Raw genomic sequence first — 25,759 nt, 5'->3', positions numbered from 1 at the left:
TTAGAGTTTGCAACTGTGATAGTATACCTTCTCTTCCAAACTCTTGGTCGACTCATCAGATTTATAGCTAGGCATACCTTAAGTATGTTCTCGATAGAGCCTCCTCTGTCACTGACATACTCCATCAAGAATCCGAAGGAGTATAGACCAGCATAGGTTTACAAATAATACCATGAGTCTGATTTCGAGTTGGCAGTGTTAAATGGGCTTTTTGGCTTTTTGTCAACACCAGATAAAAACTTGTGGTGAGGGACAGTGAAAGAAAATAAATAAATAATGACCCCCACAATATAAGAAACAACTCCTATGGTGTGGGGGCCTTTGAGTTTTGCTTTTTAAACAAAATCCCACTTTGGAATTTTGTTTTTTTTTAAAGTAATATGTGTTAGAAGTTTTACAGGCAGCTGTCATGTTTTAACACATTGACAGGAGGTTCCTGCCAACATTAAGATATGTCCGCCAGGCTGACTAACATTTCTAAATAAGGAATACTGGTACTCCATGACAGTGCTTGAGTATTTTACTCCATTACTCTAATGGAGTTAATACCATACTCTGCATTGTACATTAGGCCCATGATGTTTGCCAAAGCCACTGCTAACTCCTCTTTCTGTTAGTTTCTTTCTTTATTTGGCTTGTCCTATAACCACTATGCTGTAACACCTAAATCTTTGCAAAATATTCTTTCTGCCATCACCAGTATAGAACAACCAAAAATCCCCCGTTTCCCCTTCCTATTGGCAAAAGCAACCAATCAATTCACGTAAATGATCATTACAACAACATTATGAGTTACTTGTCTAAGTACATAGTCTGTCCCAATGAAAAATAATCAATTTCATACAAAGAACCCTTTTTAACTACCCAGGACAATCACCCACCTTCTCGAACTGGGAGTGGCAACTCTTCACCAAAACAGACACTTTTTGTACTATTACTTCTTTGGTTATTCAGAGGAATCAGGGAGATCACCAATTTGTAGTTATAGTTAGGATCTAGTTACCACAGAAGGAGCATTTTTTGGTTTGTTAATAACTTTGGTGTCATTGATGAATCATCACGAAACTTTAAAAAAAAGGTTTATCCACCTCACCTCTATTGTGGAACGTTTACCGTTAATCCATCACCTGGGAGCCAATAAAAAAGGGATCCCAAAACTCAATTTCTCCATCCAATTTTCAAGAGGAAAATTGAAGAGCGAGACTGCAAAAACAGCAGAAGGAAATTACAGCAAATTCAGCAGTAATCTAGGTTGTGGTCCAGAAAGCATGCTTTTTGTTATTTAGTGTAAATCTGTGTAGTAGTTTTTGACAAATTGAGTTTAAAATCATTGTATATCTGAATGGTTAGGTTCGTGGGAGGCTGTAAGGGTCCTGCAATCATGCAGTTACAAATAATAGAGTGATCTGATTGGCCGAGCGGGCTTTTTCCCCACTGGTCGCCTCACTCACCCGGGAGCAGAAGGCTTCTGTGGGGACTCACACTTTTATTGGCTGTCCATACATGACGAGAAGTGTTGCAGCCACCATTTGAGGAAATGGTAACTTGAGCCTTAATTTCTCAAAAACTACTGAACGGAATCATACCAAATCACAAATAAATTACTCTTTGTGGCTAAAGATCTAGCTTGCTGCCAAACTTGGTGTAATTCTGTTCAGCCAATGTTATGAAAACCTGACATCTCCCTGTTCACTTGCCTCCTTGCCATATAAATTATTACCGGTTTTCACAGCCATTACCAATCTCCCGAGCAACAATTTTATCCAAAATGATATGCATAATACCACTTGTGCCACACTTTCTTCAGAACTCCCATCCCACACAAATCATATTTACATCAGGACTCGGCTGCCTGTCTCCCAACACCCAAAGTGCAGGAAGCAATTATTCTCAATGCACACCCCCTTTCCTATATCTGTAGACATTTACCTTTTTGTTATTCAATCCCAATTGCTAAACATAACATTGCCTCATAACATGTTCCCTGCCCTCTTCACAGTAAAGTGGACACAAATGGACAACTCTCTCTAAGTCTTCCAATCACCCAAACCTGTAGCCAGCAAAGGTCATCCTCCTCTCACCCACATAGGGACAGCTTTCGAATTAAAGTTGACATCCATCTGTTTATTCCCTTCAAACTGCCTTTAACCTAGAACAAATTGTATCCTTCAGTTGCTGTATGCTCCTTGTAAACCCTTTTCAACATCCACAATACGTCCTGCCCTTAACTGTCTCCTCATTCTCTCTCTAGTACACTCTTCCAGTCCCATTACCCTCAACTGTACATAATTCTTGTGAGCTTCAACTGTCCCCAAGTCTCTTCCTAAGCTTTTGTCCTCTTACAAGCCCTCCCAAACTCTGTCAACCACTACCAGCATAATTCTATCAGCATAATGCCAAAAAATAGCATTATAAATATGGATCAGTACAGCCTATACACACAGGTGGATCTGCACATGTATCGCACCTCAGCCAAAATCCCTCTCAAAATGTCAACTGTGATGACTTTCTCCTGTCATGGTCTGTTCCTTTACCTCTAACCCATCCTTCTAACATGCTCCTCTTCTCTTTTTAAATCCAGATTCCTATTACTCATCTTCCTTGTCCTGCTTGTCAAGACTTCACCCCATGCCCATTGTCCGGAAGTCTCAGTAAATGAAGCAAATGAACCTTCCATTTGTCTTAAGTAAGTCCTTCACAGCTGGTCAGCTTCTGGGGCCAAATAACAGAATCTTTATTGTAAATGAGAAAGTGCATCAGTGTTCTCATTGTCCAAACCTGCAAGCCAGGCACAGAACATTCCATGGAGGTCTCCACTGCCAAATTTTGAAATGCCCATCAGGCCAGCTGACATTGCAAGCATTTACAGGAACTGCCCTGAAAGTGGTTACTGCCAATATATTGTAACTTTGCGGTACAGCTCCTTCAAACATGATAGAGTTGTACAGAAAAGCTACCATTATTTTATATTTTTTAAAACAAAACCCCAAAGTGATATATATTTTTTTTAATGAAAAAAACAACAACTTCCTCTTCACCATGGGAGCTATTTCCTATTGCGAGGGTGTATTTTGCAGTTTTTACTGCCCCTTAAGGCCAGGGTTTTCCTGTCAGTGACAGGCAGTCAAAACTGACCTGCATGTCTGTCCATCTAAATAGGTGGGCAGATATACAGATCAACCTCCGATGGCCTTTTTCTGGTTGAGCCCTTAGAGGTGTCTAACCACGGCATAGATGAAGTAGTCTCTGCTGTGGTTATCCAAAGGTCACTCACATTTAGATCAGGCAGGTGGATCATTATGCTGGTGGAAAGTATACTCCCTAGTCATTGCAACGGAGTACTCTTTCAGCCAACATATACATCAGGCCCTTAGACAGGATTTAAGCTGATTGAGTGCAAAACTATTTCCACAGATTAAGATGTCGTATTTAGAACTTTTTCCTCTGGAAAGAAACTGGAGTACCAGCTTCCAAAGTCCATTTATGACCAGGAAGAACAAAGACATCTTTACATGGTGTCCTGGCTGCAGTAACATTGCCATAGAGCTTGGTATTACCTAGGGTTCTCAATAAAATGCTTGTTCGCAGTCATCTTACTGACAACTCTAACCACTGTATCATCATCACAAGTTTCAGTTTTTGGTGCCACAAATTTCTTCCCTATGGTCCCATTCAGAGCACTACTGAGAAGAACTTAAAAATGTAATGAAGCGCCATTTCTGCTTCCAATATTCTGGCTGGCACTCAGTGCACCTTCACCATGTGTACTAGAAGTAAACCTTGGTGTGTCAGATAAACATGCAATTACTCAGGTGAATAGATAAGTTTGAAACCATGTCAAGTTGTCTTAAAACACTTTTAAAAATGTTGCCAAATCAGAATATATTATTGGATACTGTTGTTAATCTCCCCCTATTTCACAGCTTCATATCACCTCTTCTTCTATATGTTATTTGTCTACAAAATATCCTGCCTAAAGAAACCACTTTGCTGATGAAATCAAAATGTTGCAAAATCTGTTGTTTTTTTCTCAGTTTGCACTTATTTTTTCTTTCTATCTCCTAAAGCATCATTTGCAAATTCATCAATTTGTCCACTGCTAAATGGGACACCATGACAATCAAATCTAGCTCAATGCCCAGGAAACCTATGGATGTTGCCAGCCCTTCTACTTTTTTGTGGCAGTAGTGGTATCCCAAAACCATTTCCTGCTTTTTCCAAGCTGGAATCAAATTCCAAAATTCACTTCTATCTCCTGACTTCCCAATCAAAAGGAAATCACCAATGTACAACAGCATTGCTCAGACCCCGAAACGTCTCTCACCACCCACTCAAAAACATGCTGACTGTTTAAAATATGATGCAGGCCATGGAATAACCCACTGGCATTGTCCTGTCCACAAATGAATCCTTGAAATGAAATCCCTAATATTAGGAAGTCTTCTGGGTGAAACAGTAATAGTCAAAAGTCTGATTTAAGTCAGTCTTGCTAGGTCGAGCTCCCACATTTGCCAACCATCCCACTGGTAGCATCAAAAGTGGATTGAGACATCAGCACTTGCTTTGGTCAATGTAATAATTAAATAAACCTCCACGTAGACATGAAAGATGATGAATTAGAAATCCTGCATGTTTTCTCCAGCAACCACCAGTGGAGAAATGCTAGGCATCTGAATCTAATTTCCGAAATACAGATCTTCAAAAGTGTTGCACTCAATTTTTCACAAAAGACACCAGTATTTATGGTGAATGCTGCTGTCCATGTGTCTATGTTGGTGGGATCTCTTAACTCCTTGGCTAGCTCCCTTACATCATCCTTCCTTTCATCTTGCAACTCTGTGTGAGTGCTTGAACATGCCACCATATTTACTCTACCAGATTTTTTGCTTTCATACTTCCTAGAAAATGATCACCCAAAGTTGCTTCAATGCTCATTTAAGGCAACCTCTTTTTTAACAGGACATCAACCCTGCAATTCCCTTTATCGTTATTCCCACTCTACCTGGTCTCTTTAACTTGACTTGCACCAACCTTATTCTGCTGCTAACTTCAACGATTCCTTCCCTGCCATCTTTGTTCCCATTCAGAGTCCATTCACTATTTTCCCCTATCTGCCTTAACAACGCTTTGCACGCTTCATTTAAACTTTTGCCCTCTACTCTTTCAGTCCCTGTCTCCACCAGCCCCTCTTTTCTAAAAACCTGTCTAAGAATCTCGCCAGGCTCTCTGAAAATTTTCAAAACAGAAGTCATGTCTCATCACCTTTAGTTTATCTTCTACCCTACTACACACATCCCTCCCTTCATGTCCAGATCTTTCTTATCTCCAGACCTCCCCCATCACACTTATACTTATGATATGAGCTGGTCCCATATGAATATGAGCTGAACACTCACCTTTTCCTCATGTTTCCAGCCTCTTGTCCTATTGACCACTGCCTCTCTCACTAGCCCCAATTTACCCCTTGGGGCTTTCTATCTATTATTTTAATGACACTTTGGTATCCAGAGATCTGCATTAATGTGTCTGTTTTGTTTTCTTTTTCTAACTATGCTTCAGGCCATACAGGTGGTTGTATTGCCATGAGATACGGATCCCAGACTGGTCGTTGGGAGGTCAAAGACTGTCAAAATTTTGAAGCTATGTCATTCTGCAAGCAGATATTAAATGAGAAAAATCAGACTTCTGAAAATTCTGATTCTGAACATTTTAATGACTACTTTCATGAAGACAGTTGCGTTCATGGATGGGAATCCGACACACACCTTCGTAACTGCTACAAGGTAATACAAACAAAATACTGTCCACAATAACTATGCCTTAAAATCACAGTAAACATATATAGTCTCAAGTATTGAAAGGATATCAACACCAAAATATCCATCAGCTCTTTTGTATGAAATTCAGTATGTTCTGCAGACAACAATGGTTTCCTTAGCAAAGCACAGAATAAGATACTCAAGTCTCTTATTTCAGTCAGGAAAAAAGTCTTCCAAAACAAGCTCTAAGATTCGAGCTGGGCATAACTAGTAGAAATGAAAAAACACTCAGGGCTATTTTACAGTGGTATTTTAGAATGAAACAAGTGGCATCAAATACCCTCTGTCAGAGCCCAATCAGAGGGCCACAGGGAAAGCAGGAGTTACAGAGACTAACCATGGTGGCTAAGGCCTTTTACTTTGGTGTCCCAGGGCCCATCCTACTATGGATCCTGCTTAATTGGGCCACAAGCCCCTTCTGCACCTGGCTCTCAGCTAGGCAGCATCAGACAAGCAGTCACAGCTCCTTCAGAGGGAAGCACAGATACAGATCAGTGTACACAACCCATAACTCAACGTGCAAGCAGCAAGAACAATAAATCAATGTCTAATCAAATACTTATTTTAATTTAAAAAAAGTATTTTAATTCTAATTCTACACATCCAAAGGTAAACAACATTGAAACGCAATAACACAATCCCCCTTAGATGTCAGGCCACTCTCTATCCTACTATCTTTTGTACAATGGGGCCGATGTTATTCCCCAATCACTAATGACCACATCAAGGAAATGTAAACCATTAGACCGTACTCAAGAGTTCTCCCCACTGACTCCTTTTGTGAGTTCAGTCACAAGAGTCTATAGGGGTTGCAGTACAGTTGGCAGTTCCCTGGGGCCCCAAAGGCCCAATTCACGGCTTACCTGCTCCAGCACTATGGTCCCCTTCAGCAGGACAGCGAATTCCTGATCCAGATCGACAAAGTTGGTGCTCTATGCGCTCACACCAGGCAGCATCCGGCAGATGTAGGCTATTTCCTCTGAGCCACACTACCAGCTGGTTCTAGCAATTGGGGTTGCTTCTGCTCAGGTGATTGCTCAGTAAGTCACATTTCCCTTTGAAAGGGGGTGAGGGGTTGATCTCTTTGATCCAACAGGGCTCCAGAGATGTCCTTTGATCCTCGGGCATCCTTCAGTGCAGTTCCCAGTATGCAGCCTAGACCTACCTTGGCCCTCTGTCCTGGCCACAGGCAGAAGTCTTGCAGAGCTTCCCCTCCTCACACAGCCTGTCTAGCTGCTCGGCAAATCACAAAGTTTGGGGTCTCAAACTTCCCTACTTATAGTCCTTTTCCAGACACAAAATGTAATTTAGTGTCTGAGTCTTTGAAGGTTTATGTTGGGGTTTTGCTTTGAAGTGGACATCTTTCCCCATTCTTCTTCCTCCTGAAGGATGTCTGTCACAGCAGGCAGGACTCCAAAGTTGATTAACCCACAACGAGATTTATGGGAGTGACCTGAGTACACATCTGAATGTCAGACACAGTGATCTGTGCATCAAAAGGTTAATACTGGGCTCCCAGTCCTACTCTTTATGATAACCTGAGCCCCATATCTCTCCTCCTGAGATGTGTTAAAGGCCCCTTCTTTGGGATCTATCATTGTATCAAAGAGCCAGTGAAATGCATAGAGTGTGGCTCTCCCATCCTCCAGTGCATGTCCCTCCCATCTTACATGAATGCAGCAATAGGCAAATCTGTCTGGGGATATTCCTTTACTGTTTTTATAAGGCAGTCCTGGGCTTCCCAAAATGGACCCCAAGATCCTCAAATTAAAGTACCCGTGCAGGCACACCTTTACTCAGTGCACATCTGCAACACACTCACTGCTCAGCATTGTTATCCTCATGTTATATGCCACTACAAGCATAACTACATGCAGCAAACACATTCAGTTTTCACACATTGTTCAATACTACAGCCTTTCTGTATTGTACCAGAGTGTGTTATTTTAAAAACACACACTACCAGCATACACACATTTACCATGTGTGCACTGTACCACACTGCACCCTTTGTGTACTGTACTTCTTGCAAGCACACATACACCCATCACATGTTTCCATCATGCGCGCACTTCCATATCAACCTGCTGTAGACCAGGTGTGAGTAAGCACACAAAAGTGGAACATTTAAAAGGTGATCAAGCCTGTAGGCCTCACTCCAGTAACACAGGGTAAAAAGGACCTGTTCACTGTTACTTATCACTACATGGTATGCTGCCACCACCGCACTTGTACTGCTTTTCTCCTGGTGAAGGTGGTAGCCTTCCACCACTAAGAGGGTAGCATTTGGGAACCCCTCCTGGCCTAGCAACACCACAATCCATGAGACAGGCCTATGTCATGTAGCGCACACATGATCCATGTTTGCCTACGACAAAAAAATCTGCATTAGGGATCCCCACAACAGCACAATTGTCACTCAGGGCAGCGGTACATGTCTCTTAGCATGCAGAGACTTTTCAGTCCCAACACCTCCAGTAAAGCAGCCACATTTATAAATTGTATTTCAAGTAAAAAATTACAGCATGCACTGGATTATCTCACCATGAAGAACAATGTTATTCAAATATATTCCAGGTTATGAACTTTTTAAGGCTACAAATTAACAGATTTAGTTATATCTTAGACAAACAGCACTGTACTTGGTTAACAAAACATGTTGCTGACAAGGCCACACTAAACAGTACAGCGCCAGCCTGACAAGGAGCAGGCCCTATGATGAAGCATGACACTTATTGGGTGTGTGAGGGCCTTGACTTCTACTTTTAAGAGTGCCCTTTCCACCTGTGGTTTCCCTGTGGAACAGTGTACCTTATCTATTTGTACATACTAAACAGTATTAATACATATTTTATAATCCTGATCGACCATTCCATGAGAAAAGTCTCGATCTTCACACAAATTCTTTGCCATTAAATGTAAACTAAAGGAATGGGTACAGGGCAGGCGCTACTGATCATATCTGTACTATGGTAAGAACTATATTAAAGTATTGAGTTAAATATTGTTCATCTGCCCTAGCATACAACATTTTCAGTATTACCTTTTATTTATTAAAAATAAGTTTCTTCCTGATAAATATTGTTCTCTTTAGTGGAAATACGTTTAAACACTAACATTCAAAATTCTGACTGGCGAGTTATAGTTCTAAACATACAATAACTTTCTTAATGATGTAGGGTGATTAGCTAAAATCCATTTGCAAATATGGTTGTGGTATATATAATGAGCATTTTACTCTGTATACAAAACATGTTACGTTTGTCCACAAATACGGGTCCAAACCATAATATTTAGAAGACCAAAAGGCTTCAGAACTTAGTAGGCCTAATTGCATGACACAAAGGATTTTTCTTTCTACGTGCCTTATCAATACCAATCATATGTTGTATTGAGTCACAACAATCACAGTCACTTCTAGGAAGCTTCAACAGATGCATCTTTCCAGAAAAACTAACTTGCCTGAACAAGTCCACATCTATAAAAGTGTATGCTGTTGAATTCCAGATGTGTAAATGCTTTCTGAAAATGCATTCACCTGCCAACATTTTTGTGTCTGTGTTCTTCAAAGGGCAAAAGCTTTTCATTAATTAAAAAGAAAGTTGGCATGCAAATCTTCTTAAGTCCTCACCAATTTTAGAGGTGTTCATCTCCATTCTCAGCCTGGATACAGACCTATTGTAGACCTTGACAAGAGTAACATCTTGATTATAATGGGTTTTTGCTGTGCAAAGTCTGCTATTCACACCATTTAAGGTTTTACAACCACAAAAAACTCTCTCACTATATACTAGAGGTACAGTATGAGTCGCAAATTCCTTAAGAATAGGTAGGAAAAGGGGGCATGCATTTAGCACCCCCCCTTGCCACCAATTCACAATGATATGCTTCTATGGTTATAACCAAAAAGTGAATTAGACTCGTAAATCACCCCACTTACACGCCTACATTTAATTTGGATATTCATATGTAAATCAGTCCAATTTACACTACGGTGATATAGTTTGTAGTGCTAACTATAACTGGAGAATATTACGTGGTTTCTGGCTTTGTTTCAAAGCCAAAATGTCACCTGAACTGGAACTTTTTACATTGATTTCAGAGAGCTTTTTTAAATATAGATTTAGGTTGGAAATTGTATCTGGTTTGTTAGCCCTGCCAAGTGATGAAGGCCCATGAAGTCAAATAAGAGCTGTGTATTTGGATTCTTTTTTCATAAACCACACATTTGAAACCACCAAGCTGATGGGTACCCTTTTAGCCCCAGGAGAGACAAGATGTGTTTCTAACATTGGGCCCAACACATTCACAACCATTACCCTTAAAGACAAACCTGTACTCAGGGTTGTAGTCCCTCGTCTCTCCCACCTTTATTTCAGTCAGATTTAATAGTGCCACTCCTTAACACATACACATTTTATGAACTCTAGAAAGCCATCTCACATTCTGCATTTGCCAGAGATTAGAAGAGGAATTCAAAAGAATTCATAATGACTGGGGATCATAGAAGGGATGGGGAGGAACTGTGGGTGTGTGCATAGGTTGGAGTGTTATATGAAGAGTATATGGTTTCAAACCTGAATAGGTTTAATCCTCTATCCAAAATGGGTGCTAATGACTGACTTCCAGAGGGGATTAGATAAATTAAATCAAGGCAATTTAACCCTTGAATAGGAAAATTATTCTTGTTGGAGCCAAAAAAGAAAATGTATTCCTTAAATACCCAAAGGACAATTATGACAAGTACTTGAGGCAATTTAGTCACAAGTGATACAATTAAGCTAGCAACATGGAACATAGATGATTAAAGGAAAAATTGCAGGGCAATATAAGCCTGTAAGAGATCTCACTCTTGAGTCAAGTCACTTGGATGGACAGCAGTCATTTTCTAAATAAGCATTACCTACAGGAAGTAGGCATCCTTTGGAGAGCTACCTAAAATTGCTTTCACTTGATCTCAAAATTGTGTTGCCTTGCGGAAGTGAGGTCTAGTTACATCTTGGCAGTTGAATTAACATTCACAAAAGGTGTCTGAGTTTTAAAGATGAACAATTATAATATAAAACTTGGAAGCACCAAATTCACATCTCTTGTGGAATAAGATGTTTGCCGGTGTATTAGGTGTGTGTGATTTCAATGCTAACGTAGTGATGTACCGTAACAGCTCTATGATCTCTAATTACAATGATGAATCTTTAGCATGGGGAAACTCCCAGTAGTAGTTGGCAATGAAAGGAGAAAACCCAAGGTAGATTCCTCCAAGACTTTCTGGATGCACATGAGATGTTCAGGGGATTTTTCTATAGATTAAATAGCCTCCTGAACCTATAAATGAAGGGCCTCTCCAAGTGGTATTGATTTTATATTAGTCTATGACACATCTATAAATATTTTGGTTGGTTTGTGGTCATAAAATGTTTGTACAATGGCTGTATACTTCTCTTACTTGCTTTCAACAACCAGTTCTGACAAAAATAAATTAATTGCCAGCATATAGGTAGAGATGCTAATTTGTGATTGGAGGAGACTGCACTGAGAAAGGCTTCAGTTCAGTGTACAGCCAAGTGTGATAGCAAGGAAAATAATCCAGAATTGTTGCTCTTCCTTGATGAGGCAGCAGAGGATTTGAATGTTATCAATATGTTCCAGGGTATTAATGGCATTGTTGCACATATCCTTGTGGCTAAGGGTAGCATTGTGAAACCAACTAAGGCTTTTGCCTAGTTTAATACAAACTGTAGTAAAGCAAGCAAAATACTTGGCAAGTCATAACGTCTTCTTGAAGGGATACTGAAGTAGTTAAAGGGAAGTGTGCTAAGATGTGCAAATGAGTTAAGAAGCAAAAGAAAAGGTTAAAGGATTGCATGGGAGGAGATGGTCACAGCCTTTAGAGGGAGAACGGTTGACCCATTTAGAAAAATGTGGCAGAAGGCAGATACAATCAAGCACTGAACATGTTTACGGAAGAGGAGATATAGTACAACTACTCCACAAATCTATATGCATGCCTAGAGGTGGAGGTTTGAACATACCACTCATGCTAGGCAGATTCATTTGTGGCAAAGTAGTATATCAATCAAGGATAGCCACATAAATTAAAGTACTGGTTTGATAGGGTATTAAAGTCCTGCAACAATAAGGGAGAGGAAATGGCGAAGAGGCCAGGGCTGCGACAGGAACCAGGTTCGAGTCTGTGATTTTGAGCAAATCATTTAATCTGCCCATGCCTAACAAAAACTGAGGCCCATATTTAACAGAAAATGGCGCAGCCCTGTGTTGCGTCAAAATTGGCAGCGCTGCGCTGCATCACTTTAGAAACACAGGGATGCAACGTATTTATTAGAATATGGTGCAACCCCGCGTTTCCCTCTGCGCTGGCGCTAAATTGAGCTGCCTAGCGCCAACGTAGGCATCCTTGCACCATTGTGCAAAGATGTCTGAGTTGAGGGGTTGGATTGTTTATGTGCGGGAAGGTGTCCCTTCCTGCACATAAACAATCACTAATGGCGATTTGGCACTTCTATGTGTGCTGCAGAATGCAGCACACACAGACGTGCCAACGCATCATTTTCAATGATTGTTTATGTGCAGGAAGGGACACCAATCATTTCTGGCATGTTGCTCTTTCTATGCGCTGCAGAATGCAGCACACATAAAAAAAGCAAAAAACAAGGAGGAATAAGAGTATTCATCCTCATTGTGCCACTCTAACGCCACCCCTGCGGTGGCGTTAGATTTTGTTGGTGCCTCAGGTTTACAAAAACATGTAAATCTGGGGCAGCGTCAAAATGCAGTGGGTGTTGCTGTGACTTGCTTATTCTATATGACAGTAATTCCCGATAGGCCGAGTGCCTAATCGACCTCTTGGTGTCCTGAAGCTCTTGCAAGGCTGGCTGGGATGAAGTTGCTAGCAGATGTCCACCTGTCCCACCATAACATTGTTGCTTTGGGTGAGAGAGGCCCATCACAGACTACTTACACTTTAGATGTGTGAAAAAGGCAGCTTTATTGAAACAGGTGTGCATCTCAAAGATTCCTGGGCATTCTGCCTTGCAAAACTAAAACCTCATTATACAAAAGGTTGTCACCTAAATTCCTACCACCCACCACCCACCCCTAAAAGCCCTCCCACACATAATGTAACCCGTCAAATATTTACCCTGTACCATACTGCACTCCTGCAATTGCAATGCATTTAACTTCTCCTCCCGTTTAACAGATACTATAAAGTAACTTTTAACTTCCTGTCCAGATCCGGTGTCAGGTTGTTTACACACTCCTTTTCATTCAATATTCTCAAAAGGTACAGCAGCAGGCTACCAATCAACACACCTAACCCAACAATTCCCTGAGTGTAAAAAAGTAATATTATTATTGATATTCGTTAACTTTTTGCTCATTTGTGTGCACCAAGACCAACACCTGCTGCCAAGGTGTAATCCTTAAAACAAAAGGAAAATAACTCAATTTAGAGCAGCTGCTATGGATACATGTGTTTTTTTTAAAGAAAAAAGAATAAAGAGAAGACTTGTATAATATTATACAAAGGAATTGGACATTGACATTTTGTTGAGGGTGGTGCACTAACAGTGTTCCAAAATAAGACAGGTGGACCCCATCCCCCTAAAAAATTGTCACTGTATCATATCTCAAGTCAGAATGCTCCGCGAGGCCTAACACCTCTTCTCTAAAAAATCTTTGCTTTAGTCTATTTATTTTTCTCCTAGCTTTGTCAATTGTACCCAGCTTGCTAGTACCGCTCCAAATCTGGAAATAAATTTGGTCCACAATTCAAAACATCCCTGACCACTGTGCCTTCATTTCCTTCATCACCTGCAGCAATGCCAGGCCCTTTTCCAACACTAAATAATTTTTCCCAAAATGTATCGAAAGAACATCAGTACAATCCGTACCCTGCAGAAACCTGTTTAGACTGGGTAACAGCTCTTACCAGCGCATACCACCCTTCCCGCACCATGATAATTAAAGAGAATTTACATCAAAACCCAAATTTCAACCCTGTTGACTCTCTCCAGCTTTCCGTACAACCCATTTCATAAACAAATGGCCCATGATCCATACAGACAAGGGGGCAGCCTCTGGGATCGAACCTAGAATATAAATAAGCAGTAAGGGAAATACACTGTTAAAATGGTTGTTTAACAATCTCTCCCACATGTTCTGACATATCTCCTGAAACACTGTGAGGACCTTCTACCCAGCTCCATAATTTGCTCTCTTCACCATCCCGCTTGCTTGCCTACGTTGCCACTCTGATGTGAAAGGAATGTGTGCCATATTCCTTTGCTACTAAATCAAGCCTGGCCAGCATTGTTTGCAGTATTGCCAGCAGTTGGAATGCTGTCATGTGCTCGCCATTCCTGTGCCTGAAAACATCTCCAACGTGTGATGTGCTGAGTGCCTTTAGTCTTCTACCCTGTGTTAAAGTATACAAACTCTTCAGTTGGTAAGCTGACAAAAACTACTGTCATTACTGCTGACCTTTGATTCGTTTTAGAATGCCACAGCCACATCTCTACCACAGACTCTTGGAACATCATTTCATCCCAAAGAAGACTCTTACCATCACACACCTCCAGCAGCGTCTGAGTAGATCTGTGAATCCCACTCAATCTCCTGTGGCCTACACAATGGAATATTACTGAACGATTCCAACAAGAAGTCCCAGATACGTAAATCCTCCTTCACACTTGCTGACAATCTCACATGATGATTCGGCAGAGTAAGGCCTGACAAAGGCATTTCAAGACGGTTCTGCCCACTTGAACCAATCAACAAGCAAAATTCAGATGGCCTAAAAGCAAAGGCACATCCCTGACCTTGGTCATAGGTTTCTCTAGCATCACATTCAATAACACATGCATCTTCTGCTTTTTTCTGGTGGCAAATGCACCTTGATGACCCGAGAATTCAGCTCCATTCCCAGAAAAGAGAGCATTGTCTGTGGGCCCACTGTTTTTGGGCACTAAAGGAACCTCAATAATCATCCATGAGCTCTTGAAAACTTGCCAGTAACTGCTAGCAGCATGGAGAGCCAGTATCCAGATAATGTATAATTCACTCATGCCCCATGTAAGCAGCCACTGTAGGAATTAACTAAAATGCTCGAACACAGCGCACACAATAGAACATGCCATCAGAAGAGCCTTGTCAACATATCATTGCCCTTCAAGCTCAATACCCAGCAGCTGCAAATCCTCCAGCTGCTCTGGCAACAACTGAAAAGCTTATTTTATGTCACGCTTTGCCATCTCTGTTCCTACCTCTGCCCGCTTCACCACCAGGGATATTGCCATGTCTACTGAAGAATAAGACACTTACCAAGATCCTGTGCGATAAAATCATTTAATGGGTACCCCAAAGGCCAAGATAAATGTTGTATCATCCGAAATTGACCCTGCTCTTTCTCAGGGGGCCACCCCATTTGAGGATATGATAAGGTTCTCCAAATGCCAGTCATAAAAAGAACCTGCAATCCTGCCTTCCTACACCTCTTTCTGCAATTTGTCCCTTACCACATGCAGGTGCTCTCTCACTGATTTTAGATTCAGATTTTACCACCACTGCCTAGCTCTCAGACCCTCATACCCCAGACGGAAACTCCAATGAAATCCTTCCCTCAAGACTGCAGCGTCTACTGTGCTAACATAAAGGCGCAGCCAAAAAACAGTCTGTCAAGCCTAACCGGTGTAAGACCTTTTCCTGCAAAGTCCTTGTTCCCCCCCTATAGCTCAGAGCAGGCATTAAAAGAGGGCATACCATTACTTAGAACGGGACCCTATGTACTCTGCAGGAGTAGGACCAACATTTTGGTGCTACTCCTGCAGAGTACATCAATAGCGTCACATAAAATGACGCTATTACCCCCTACCCAGTACCATGGTGCGCTGTATTTTAAATACGGCATACACATGGTGGCGGTAGGGGAGTACTAAGAGACGCAAGAAAAGTGCACTACACTGATACAGCACCACTTTCCTTAAATCTGCCCCATCATGTCTCTAATGAAGATCAAACTCAGTTACTACAGGAAATTTTAAATATGACTATGAGCTGGGATGGTCCTATAATTATGGGTGGGGACTTTTATACAAGTTCATTGGACTAGATTCTTCTAGAAAGGCTAACAAACAGCCTAAATCAAGAGCAGTGGCCTTGATTTTCAGCTTCAGATCCGACCATGGTTTAGTTGACCTCTGAAGAGAAGAGATTTCCACTTCTGTGAATTATCAATGCTTTTCTGAAAGGTTTAATTCAGCCTTCAGGTTCGATTTTATTTATTATCACATGATTTGTTTAGAAGAGACTCCTCAGTTCTTGCAAACACCTTCTCTGACCATGCACTCTTTTCTTTACAGCTTAATGTTGACTTCAACTCTGCTTTGAATACTAGGTTGGTTTTTAATAAGTCTTTATTATTGGAGAATGAGTGGATGTCTTATAGCTGTTTTTTTTATTAGAGAGTTCATTGAAATCAACCAGGCACTTCTTCCCTCTCTGTGGTTTGGGATGCATTCAAAGCAGCTTTTAGGAGGCAATGCTATTGAATAGTCAGTAAAATTATCAAGAGAAAAGAAAGCTATCTGTTCTTCTCTCCCCAAATGTCGGTTAAATGTGTGACTATTAATTTGCATGTTTCTAATTGTCTAATAACTCGGCATGGTCTGGCTCAGGCAAAGAAAGAATGAAGGGACCACTTACTCCGGCTGGGCTCCTAAATCAGAGAAATATCAAGCAAAAATGTTATGAGAGTGAATACTTGAGGAAACTCTGGTCATGGGCTACAAAATCTAAGGTAAATAAGAATTTTATTAAAGAGGTAGTGTATCCAGAGACTTAATTAGCTTCATCTGAGTGAAGTTTAATACAGCATTGATTTATCAGAATCACAGTGAAATTCACACTGATTGAATTACTCTCTATTTGTCACGGTTTACACTGGGCTTACCGTCGAAGTTGATGAGAGATGGAGAACGACCCCGATTCCGGCAGGTTCTACTCTGGCCGAGGTAGGGGCGACCCCTTCCGGTAGCCACTGTGCTGTTTGACAATAGCAAGCCACTACAGTCCGTGCCCTCCAGAAGGAGTCCCAGAGGAAAAACCCCAAAAGGGTAAAAAACCTCCAACAGGAACTTCCTGAAACAGAAGGAGGACACAAGGACGTTAGAACTGAAGATCCGAGAGTACAGGAAAACTGGAGACGAAGACAGGTCAAGAATAACTGGATCCACAAGAGGAAACCAGCCGGAGCGTGACTACCACCAAAGGAGTGTTGCAACGCAATGAGCAAGAAGCTGAATTCCCCTTATATACCCCTAGACAGGAAGTAGAAAACAGGAAGTAGAAACACCACCATCTTGGATTGGGGAAGAGGTTATATCAATGAATAAAGAACATGCATCTAAACAAAGAGAAACAATGCATGCTGGGAAGAGAGGAAGTGAGCAGCATGCTGGGAAAGAGAAGGACATGCATAAAAGGGAATCATGTGCAAAAATCCGGCTTTTGCTTGTGTGTCCGGTAAGTGGTGGAAAAAGAGGGCTTCTTAATACACCTAATGTACCAGAATGTAAAGCGCACTAAATGTGCTATGCGCGGCAGGTTTGAGACACAGCTTGGAGTCTCATCTCCTGCCACGTCTGCACTTGCAGAAAAAACAATAGAAGGGGGCGCGGCAAGTGCCGCGACCCCTGGCCTGATTCGCGGCTTCCCCCGCGGCCTGCTCGCAAGCCGCGGCTTCCCTCGCGGCTTGCCTGCTGGCGCGGTGTTTATTGAATGCCGCGCCGCGGCAGCCCGTGCTTGCGGCCGCGGCGCGATAGTAGGTTCCACCCCCGGAGGCCCCAGGTTTGTGAGGGAAAAGCCAAAAAAAGCGACAGACCAAAAGAGGGGCATGAACCGAATGGGCATCCTCCCAGGAACAGTCATTCATAGGGTAGCCCTCGCAATGAATAAGATATTGGAGGCGTCCATGGAAAAACCGAGAGTCACAGATTTCCTGGACCTCGTACTCAGGCACATTATCAATCAACAGAGGGGGGGGACAGGAGAATTGTCTGTGAAAAGGATCAGGAAGGTAAGGTTTGAGTTGAGAGACATGGAATACAGGGTGTATTTTCCAAGTCTGGGGCAGGCGAAGATGCACAGACACTGGGTTAATCTTTTTGAGAATCAGGAATGGACCATAATAACAGGGTTTAAATTTGTTCTGAGTAAGTCGGAGAGGTATAAATCTAGAGGAAAGCCAAACTTTATCATGGACCTGATAATGAGGAGCCTCACAACGTCTTTTATCAGCCATCCTTTTCATGCGTGACTTAGTGGCCACAAGGTTTGAATGGATAATACGTTGGACACCCAGTAGCTGTCGAACATAAGAGGAGATGGCAGGAAGTTTGGAAGTATCTTTCAGGGGAGTTGGGAAAGCCTTAGGATGGAAACCGTAAGAGCCATAGAAAGGGGAGACTTTCGAGGCACTGTTGTAGGAAAGTACCATCTTGACTGGCATGTTACCCCCATTTTTCACTGTATATATGTTGTTTTAGTTGTATGTGTCACTGGGACCCTGGTAACCCAGGGCCCCAGTGCTCATAAGTGTGCCTGAATGTGTTACCTGTGTAGTGACTAACTGTCTCACTGAGGCTCTGCTAATCAGAACCTCAGTGGTTATGCTCTCTCATTTCTTTCCAAATTGTCACTGACAGGCTAGTGACCATTTTTACCAATTTACATTGGCTTACTGGAACACCCTTATAATTCCCTAGTATATGGTACTGAGGTACCCAGGGTATTGGGGTTCCAGGAGATCCCTATGGGCTGCAGCATTTCTTTTGCCACCCATAGGGAGCTCTGACAATTCTTACACAGGCCTGCCACTGCAGCCTGAGTGAAATAACGTCCACGTTATTTCACAGCCATTTTACACTGCACTTAAGTAACTTATAAGTCACCTATATGTCTAACCTTTACCTGGTAAAGGTTAGGTGCAAAGTTACTTAGTGTGAGGGCACCCTGGCACTAGCCAAGGTGCCCCCACATTGTTCAGAGCCAATTCACTGAACTTTGTGAGTGCGGGGACACCATTACACGCGTGCACTACATATAGGTCACTACCTATATGTAGCTTCACCATGGTAACTCCGAATATGGCCATGTAACATGTCTATGATCATGGAATTGCCCCCTCTATGCCATCCTGGCATTGTTGGTACAATTCCATGATCCCAGTGGTCTGTAGCACAGACCCTGGTACTGCCAGACTGCCCTTCCTGGGGTTTCACTGCAGCTGCTGCTGCTGCCAACCCCTCAGACAGCCAGCTGCCCTCCTGGGGTCCAGCCAGGCCTGGCCCAGGATGGCAGAACAAAGAACTTCCTCTGAGAGAGGGTGTGACACCCTCTCCCTTTGGAAAATGGTGTGAAGGCAGGGAAGGAGTAGCCTCCCCCAGCCTCTGGAAATGCTTTGTTGGGCACAGATGTGCCCAATTCTGCATAAGCCAGTCTACACCGGTTCAGGGACCCCTTAGCCCCTGCTCTGGCGCGAAACTGGACAAAGGAAAGGGGAGTGACCACTCCCCTGACCTGCACCTCCCCTGGGAGGTTTCCAGAGCTCCTCCAGTGTGCTCCAGACCTCTGCCATCTTGGAAACAGAGGTGCTGCTGGCACACTGGACTGCTCTGAGTGGCCAGTGCCACCAGGTGACGTCAGAGACTCCTGCTGATAGGCTCCTTCAGGTGTTAGTAGCCTTTCCTCTCTCCTAGGTAGCCAAACCCTCTTTTCTGGCTATTTAGGGTCTCTGTCTCTGGGGAAACTTTAGATAACGAATGCATGAGCTCAGCCGAGTTCCTCTGCATCTCCCTCTTCACCTTCTGATAAGGAATCGACCGCTGACCGCGCTGGAAGCCTGCAAACCTGCAACATAGTAGCAAAGACGACTACTGCAACTCTGTAACGCTGATCCTGCCGCCTTCTCGACTGTTTTCCTGCTTGTGCATGCTGTGGGGGTAGTCTGCCTCCTCTCTGCACCAGAAGCTCCGAAGAAATCTCCCGTGGGTCGACGGAATCTTCCCCCTGCAACCGCAGGCACCAAAAAGCTGCATTACCGGTCCCTTGGGTCTCCTCTCAGCACGACGAGCGAGGTCCCTCGAATCCAGCGACGCTGTCCAAGTGACCCCCACAGTCCAGTGACTCTTCAGCCCAAGTTTGGTGGAGGTAAGTCCTTGCCTCACCTCGCTGGGCTGCATTGCTGGGAACCGCAACTTTGCAGCTACTCCGGCCCCTGTGCACTTCCGGCGGAAATCCTTCGTGCACAGCCAAGCCTGGGTCCACGGCACTCTAACCTGCATTGCACGACTTTCTAAGTTGGTCTCCGGCGACGTGGGACTCCTTTGTGCAACTTCGGCGAGCACCGTTTCACGCATCCTCGTAGTGCCTGTTTCTGGCACTTCTCCGGGTGCAACCTGCTTCAGTGAGGGCTCTTTGTCTTGCTCGACGTCCCCTCTCTCTGCAGGTCCAATTTGCGACCTCCTGGTCCCTCCTGGGCCCCAGCAGCGTCCAAAAACACCAAACGCACGACTTGCGTGTAGCAAGGCTTGTTGGCGTCCTTCCGGCGGGAAAACACTTCTGCACGACTCTCCAAGGCGAGAGGGATCCGTCCACCAAAGGGTAAGTCTCTAGCCCTTTTCGTTCCTGCAGAAACCGCAGCTTCTTCTGTCCAGTCGAAGCTTCTTTGCACCCGCAGCTGGCATTTCCTGGGCATCTGCCCATCTCCGACTTGCTTGTGACTTTTGGACTTGGTCCCCTTGTTCCACAGGTACCCTAGATTGGAAATCCACAGTTGTTGCATTGCTGGTTTGTGTCTTTCCTGCATTATTCCTCTAACACGACTCTTTTGTCCTTAGGGGAACTTTGGTGCACTTTGCACTCACTTTTCAGGGTCTTGGGGAGGGTTATTTTTCTAACTCTCACTATTTTCTAATAGTCCCAGCGACCCTCTACAAGGTCACATAGGTTTGGGGTCCATTCGTGGTTCACATTCCACTTTTGGAGTATATGGTTTGTATTGCCCCTATCCCTATGTTTCCCCATTGCATCCTATTGTAACTATACATTGTTTGCACTGTTTTCTAAGACTATACTGCATATTTTTGCTATTGTGTATATATATCTTGTGTATATTTCCTATCCTCTCACTGAGGGTACACTCTAAGATACTTTGGCATATTGTCATAAAAATAAAGTACCTTTATTTTTAGTATAACTGTGTATTGTGTTTTCTTATGATATTGTGCATATGACACTAAGTGGTACTGTAGTAGCTTCACACGTCTCCTAGTTCAGCCTAAGCTGCTCTGCTAAGCTACCATTATCTATCAGCCTAAGCTGCTAGACACCCTATACACTAATAAGGGATAACTGGGCCTGGTGCAAGGTGCAAGTACCCCTTGGTACTCACTACAAGCCAGTCCAGCCTCCTACATTGGTTGTGCAGTGGTGGGATAAGTGCTTGAGACTACTTACCACTCTTGTCATTGTACTTTTCATAAGAGAAAAATATACAAAACAAGGTCAGTGTATATACACATAGCCAAAAAGTTTTGCATTTCCTCTTTTCACTCTTTTCTAAGTGCTGAAAAGTACTTCTAAAACTTTCAAAAAGTTCTTAAAAGTTTAAAAAGTTTTTTTTCTGTCTTTCCAAAAAGTTCTGAAAACTTTTTTTCTCTTTTTCTATCACTTTAACTCTCTCTAAAAAATGTCTGGCACAGGCCAAAATGTTGAACTGTCCAAACTTGCATATGATCACCTTAGCTGGAAAGGAGCAAGGAGTCTCTGCATAGAGAGAGGTTTGAGTGTAGGGAAGAATCCTTCCTTAGAACTGTTAATTAATATGCTTAGAGTACAGGATAAGGCCATAAGTGCCCAATCTGTAGAAAAAGTAGCTAATGGTTCTCAATCTGATCCTGGGACTCCCCCAGGAAAAGGTTCAGGAAAGAAACTTCTCAGCCTGCCCATTACTAGACAGTCTAGCATAGTTGGTACAGAGGTTGAATCACACCATACTAATGGTGTGCTCTCACATTATACTGGTAGCCAAGCTGTTAGGGTGCCCTCTGTAAGGGACAGGTCTCCTTCTGTTCATTCCCATCATACCTCTGTATCTAGAAATGTCCCTCCCACCCACCCTGATGACAGATTGTTAGAAAGGGAGCTCAATAGATTGAGAGTGGAACAAACCAGACTGAAGCTCAAGAAGCAACAGCTGGATTTGGATAGACAGTCTTTAGAAATAGAGAGGGAAAGACAGAAGTTGGGTTTAGATACCCATGGTGGCAGCAGCAGTATTCCCCATAGTCATCCTGCAAAAGAGCATGATTCCAGGAATCTGCACAAGATAGTTCCCCCTTATAAGGAGGGGGATGACATTAACAAATGGTTTGCTGCACTTGAGAGGGCCTGTGCTGTACAGGATGTCCCTCAAAAGCAGTGGGCTGCTATCCTATGGCTATCATTTACTGGAAAAGGTAGGGATAGGCTCCTTACTGTAAAATAAAATGATGCTAATAATTTCCAAGTTCTTAAGAATGCACTCCTGGATGGTTATGGCTTAACCACTGAACAGTACAGGATAAAGTTCAGAGAGACCAAAAAGGAGTCTTCACAAGACTGGGTTGATTTCATTGACCAGGCAGTGAAGGCCTTGGAGGGGTGGTTACATGGCAGTAAAGTTACTGATTATGACAGCCTGTATAACTTAATCCTGAGAGAGCATATTCTTAATAATTGTGTGTCTGATTTGTTGCACCAGTACTTGGTGGACTCTGATCTGACCTCTCCCCAAGAATTGGGAAATAAGGCAGACAAATGGGTCAGAACAAGAGTGAACAGAAAAGTTCATACAGGGGGTGACAAAGATGGCAACAAAAAGAAGGATGGTAAGTCTTCTGACAAGGGTGGGGACAAATCTAAAAATTAGTCTTCATCAGGCCCACAAAAACACTCTGGTGGGGGTGGTGGGTCCAAATCCTCCTTTAATCAGAACAAGGAAAAGAAACCATGGTGCTATTTATGTAAAATAAAAGGCCATTGGACAACAGATCCCAGTTGTCCAAAGAAAGGCACCACAGCTCCTACCACTACAACCCCTACTGCTACACCTAGTGTCCCTACTAATAGCAGTGGTGGTGGGAGCAAACCTACTAATAGCCAATCCAAGGGAGTAGCTGGGCTCACTTTTGGTAATTTAGTTGGGGTTGGTCTAATTAGGGAGACCACAGAGGCTACTTTAGTCTCTGAAGGGGCTATTGATTTAGCCACTTTGGTTGCTTGCCCCCATAACTTGGAGAAGTACAAGCAACTAACCCTAATAAATGGTGTTGAGGTCCAGGCCTACAGGGACACAGGTGCCAGTGTCACAATGGTGATTGAGAAACTGGTGCACCCTGAACAACACATACTTGGACACCAGTACCAAGTAACCGATGCTCACAACATAACACAAAGCCACCCCATGGCTGTTGTAAATCTCAACTGGGGGGGGGGTAACTGGTCCAAAGAAAGTTGTGGTAGCTTCAGATTTACCTGTAGACTGTCTATTAGGGAATGATTTGGAGACATCAGCTTGGTCAGATGTGGAGTTGGAGGCCCATGCAGCAATGCTGGGCATCCCAGGGCATATTTTTTCTTTGACAAGGGCTCAGGCCAAAAAGCAAAAAGGACAGGGAAGCTTGGATCCTGGAACAATGGACCAAGTGCTCCCTAAAGGTAGGGCTAGTAGAAGCAAACCACTTCCTACTATCCCTCCCTCTACAGTGGATTCTACTTCTGAGGAAGAAGAATTCCCTCCCTGTGCAGAACCTACACCAGAGGAGCTGGAAGCAGACACTGCTGAGCTTTTGGGTGAAGGGGGGCCTGCCAGAGAGGAGCTGAGTGTGGCACAGCAAACCTGTCCCACATTAGAGGGTCTCAGACAGCAAGCTGTCAAACAGGCTAATGGGGATGTCAGTGACTCTCACAGAGTTTACTGGGAGGACAACCTCTTGTACACTGAGCATAGGGATCCTAAACCTGGAGCTGCCAGGAGATTAGTGATTCCTCAGGAGTACAGAAAGTTCCTCCTAACACTTGCACATGACATTCCCTTAGCTGGGCACCTGGGTCAAATGAAAACTTGGGACAGATTAGTACCATTGTTTCATTGGCCTAGGATGTCTGAGGACACAAAGGAATTTTGTAAGTCCTGTGAAACCTGTCAAGCCAGTGGCAAGACAGGTGGCACTCCAAAGGCACCCCTTATCCCACTGCCTGTGGTTGGGGTTCCCTTTGAAAGGGTAGGGGTTGACATAGTTGGCCCCCTTGACCCTCCTACTGCTTCAGGCAATAGGTTTATCTTAGTGGTAGTGGACCATGCCACAAGATATCCTGAAGCTATTCCTTTAAGGACCACTACAGCTCCTGCAGTGGCAAAGGCCCTCCTGGGAATATTTTCCAGGGTGGGCTTCCCAAAGGAAGTAGTATCAGACAGAGGAAGCAATTTCATGTCTGCATACTTAAAGGCCATGTGGAAGGAGTGTGGTGTAACTTACAAGTTCACAACACCCTATCATCCACAAACAAATGGACTGGTGGAGAGATTTAATAAAACTCTCAAAGGCATGATTATGGGACTCCCTGAAAAACTCCGCAGGAGATGGGATATCCTTCTACCATGCCTCCCTTTTGCCTACAGGGAGGTACCCCAGAAAGGAGTGGGCTTCAGCCCCTTTGAACTTCTTTTTGGACACCCTGTTAGGGGTCCACTCACACTTGTAAAGGAGGGTTGGGAACAACCTTTAAAAGCTCCTAAGCAGGATATTGTGGATTATGTACTTGGCCTCAGATCAAGGATGGCTGAGTACATGAAAAAGGCCAGTAAAAACCTTCAGGCCAGCCAAGAGCTCCAGAAGCAATGGCATGATCAGAAGGCTGTTTTGGTTCAGTACCAACCAGGGCAGAAAGTGTGGGTCTTGGAGCCTGTGGCCCCAAGAGCACTCCAAGATAAATGGAGTGGACCCCACACAATTGTTGAAAAGAAGGGTGAAGTCACCTACTTGGTTGACTTAGGCACTGCCAGGAGTCCCCTTAGGGTGCTCCATGTCAACCGCCTGAAACCCTACTATGACAGGGCTGATCTCACCCTGCTCATGGCAACAGATGAGGGACAGGAAGAAGACAGTGATCCTCTACCTGATCTCTTCTCTTCCACAGAACAAGATGCTCTTGTGGAAGGTGTAGTTTTGGCTGATTGTCTTACTGCTGAGCAGAAAGATAATTGCATAAATCTCCTAGGACAATTTTCAGAACTCTTCTCTACTGTGCCAGGCACCACTTCTTGGTGTGAGCACACTATAGATACTGGAGACAGTTTACCTGTCAAAAGTAAGATCTATAGGCAGCCTGACCATGTCAGAGACTGTATAAAGCAAGAAGTTCAGAAAATGTTGGAACTAGGAGTGGTTGAGCACTCTGACAGTCCATGGGCTTCTCCTGTGGTACTGGTACCAAAACCCAATTCTAAAGATGGAAAGAAGGAAATGAGGTTTTGTGTAGACTATAGAGGTCTCAACTTGGTAACCAAAACTGATGCTCACCCTATACCCAGGGCAGATGAGCTTATAGATACACTGGCATCTGCCAAGTATCTAAGCACTTTTGATTTGACTGCAGGGTATTGGCAGATCAAATTGTCAGAAGATGCTAAACCTAAGACTGCATTTTCTACCATTGGAGGACATTACCAGTTTACTGTAATGCCTTTTGGTTTGAAAAATGCACCTGCCACTTTTCAGAGGTTGGTGAACACAGTCCTGCAAGGGCTGGAAGCTTTTAGTGCAGCATATTTGGACGATATAGCTGTCTTTAGCTCCAGCTGGGATGATCACCTGGTCCAC

General features: G+C 43.4%; 1 protein-coding gene across 1 annotated transcript in view; it reads left to right on the top strand.

Moving 5' to 3' along the window:
• The window catches only part of PLA2R1 (phospholipase A2 receptor 1), a 1,061,792-nt gene that overhangs the window by 643,709 nt on the left and 392,324 nt on the right, over nt 1–25,759 (top strand). Inside the window, exon 12 of the mRNA XM_069224206.1 lies at nt 5,560–5,783. Coding sequence (XP_069080307.1) covers nt 5,560–5,783 — 224 coding nt within the window. The remainder of the gene's footprint in view (nt 1–5,559; nt 5,784–25,759) is intronic.

Source organism: Pleurodeles waltl, chromosome 3_1 (genome assembly GCF_031143425.1).
Source record: "Pleurodeles waltl isolate 20211129_DDA chromosome 3_1, aPleWal1.hap1.20221129, whole genome shotgun sequence".
In the NCBI taxonomy this organism is placed as follows: Eukaryota; Metazoa; Chordata; class Amphibia; order Caudata; family Salamandridae; genus Pleurodeles; species Pleurodeles waltl.
This window is presented reverse-complemented; position numbering and strand designations above follow the sequence as displayed.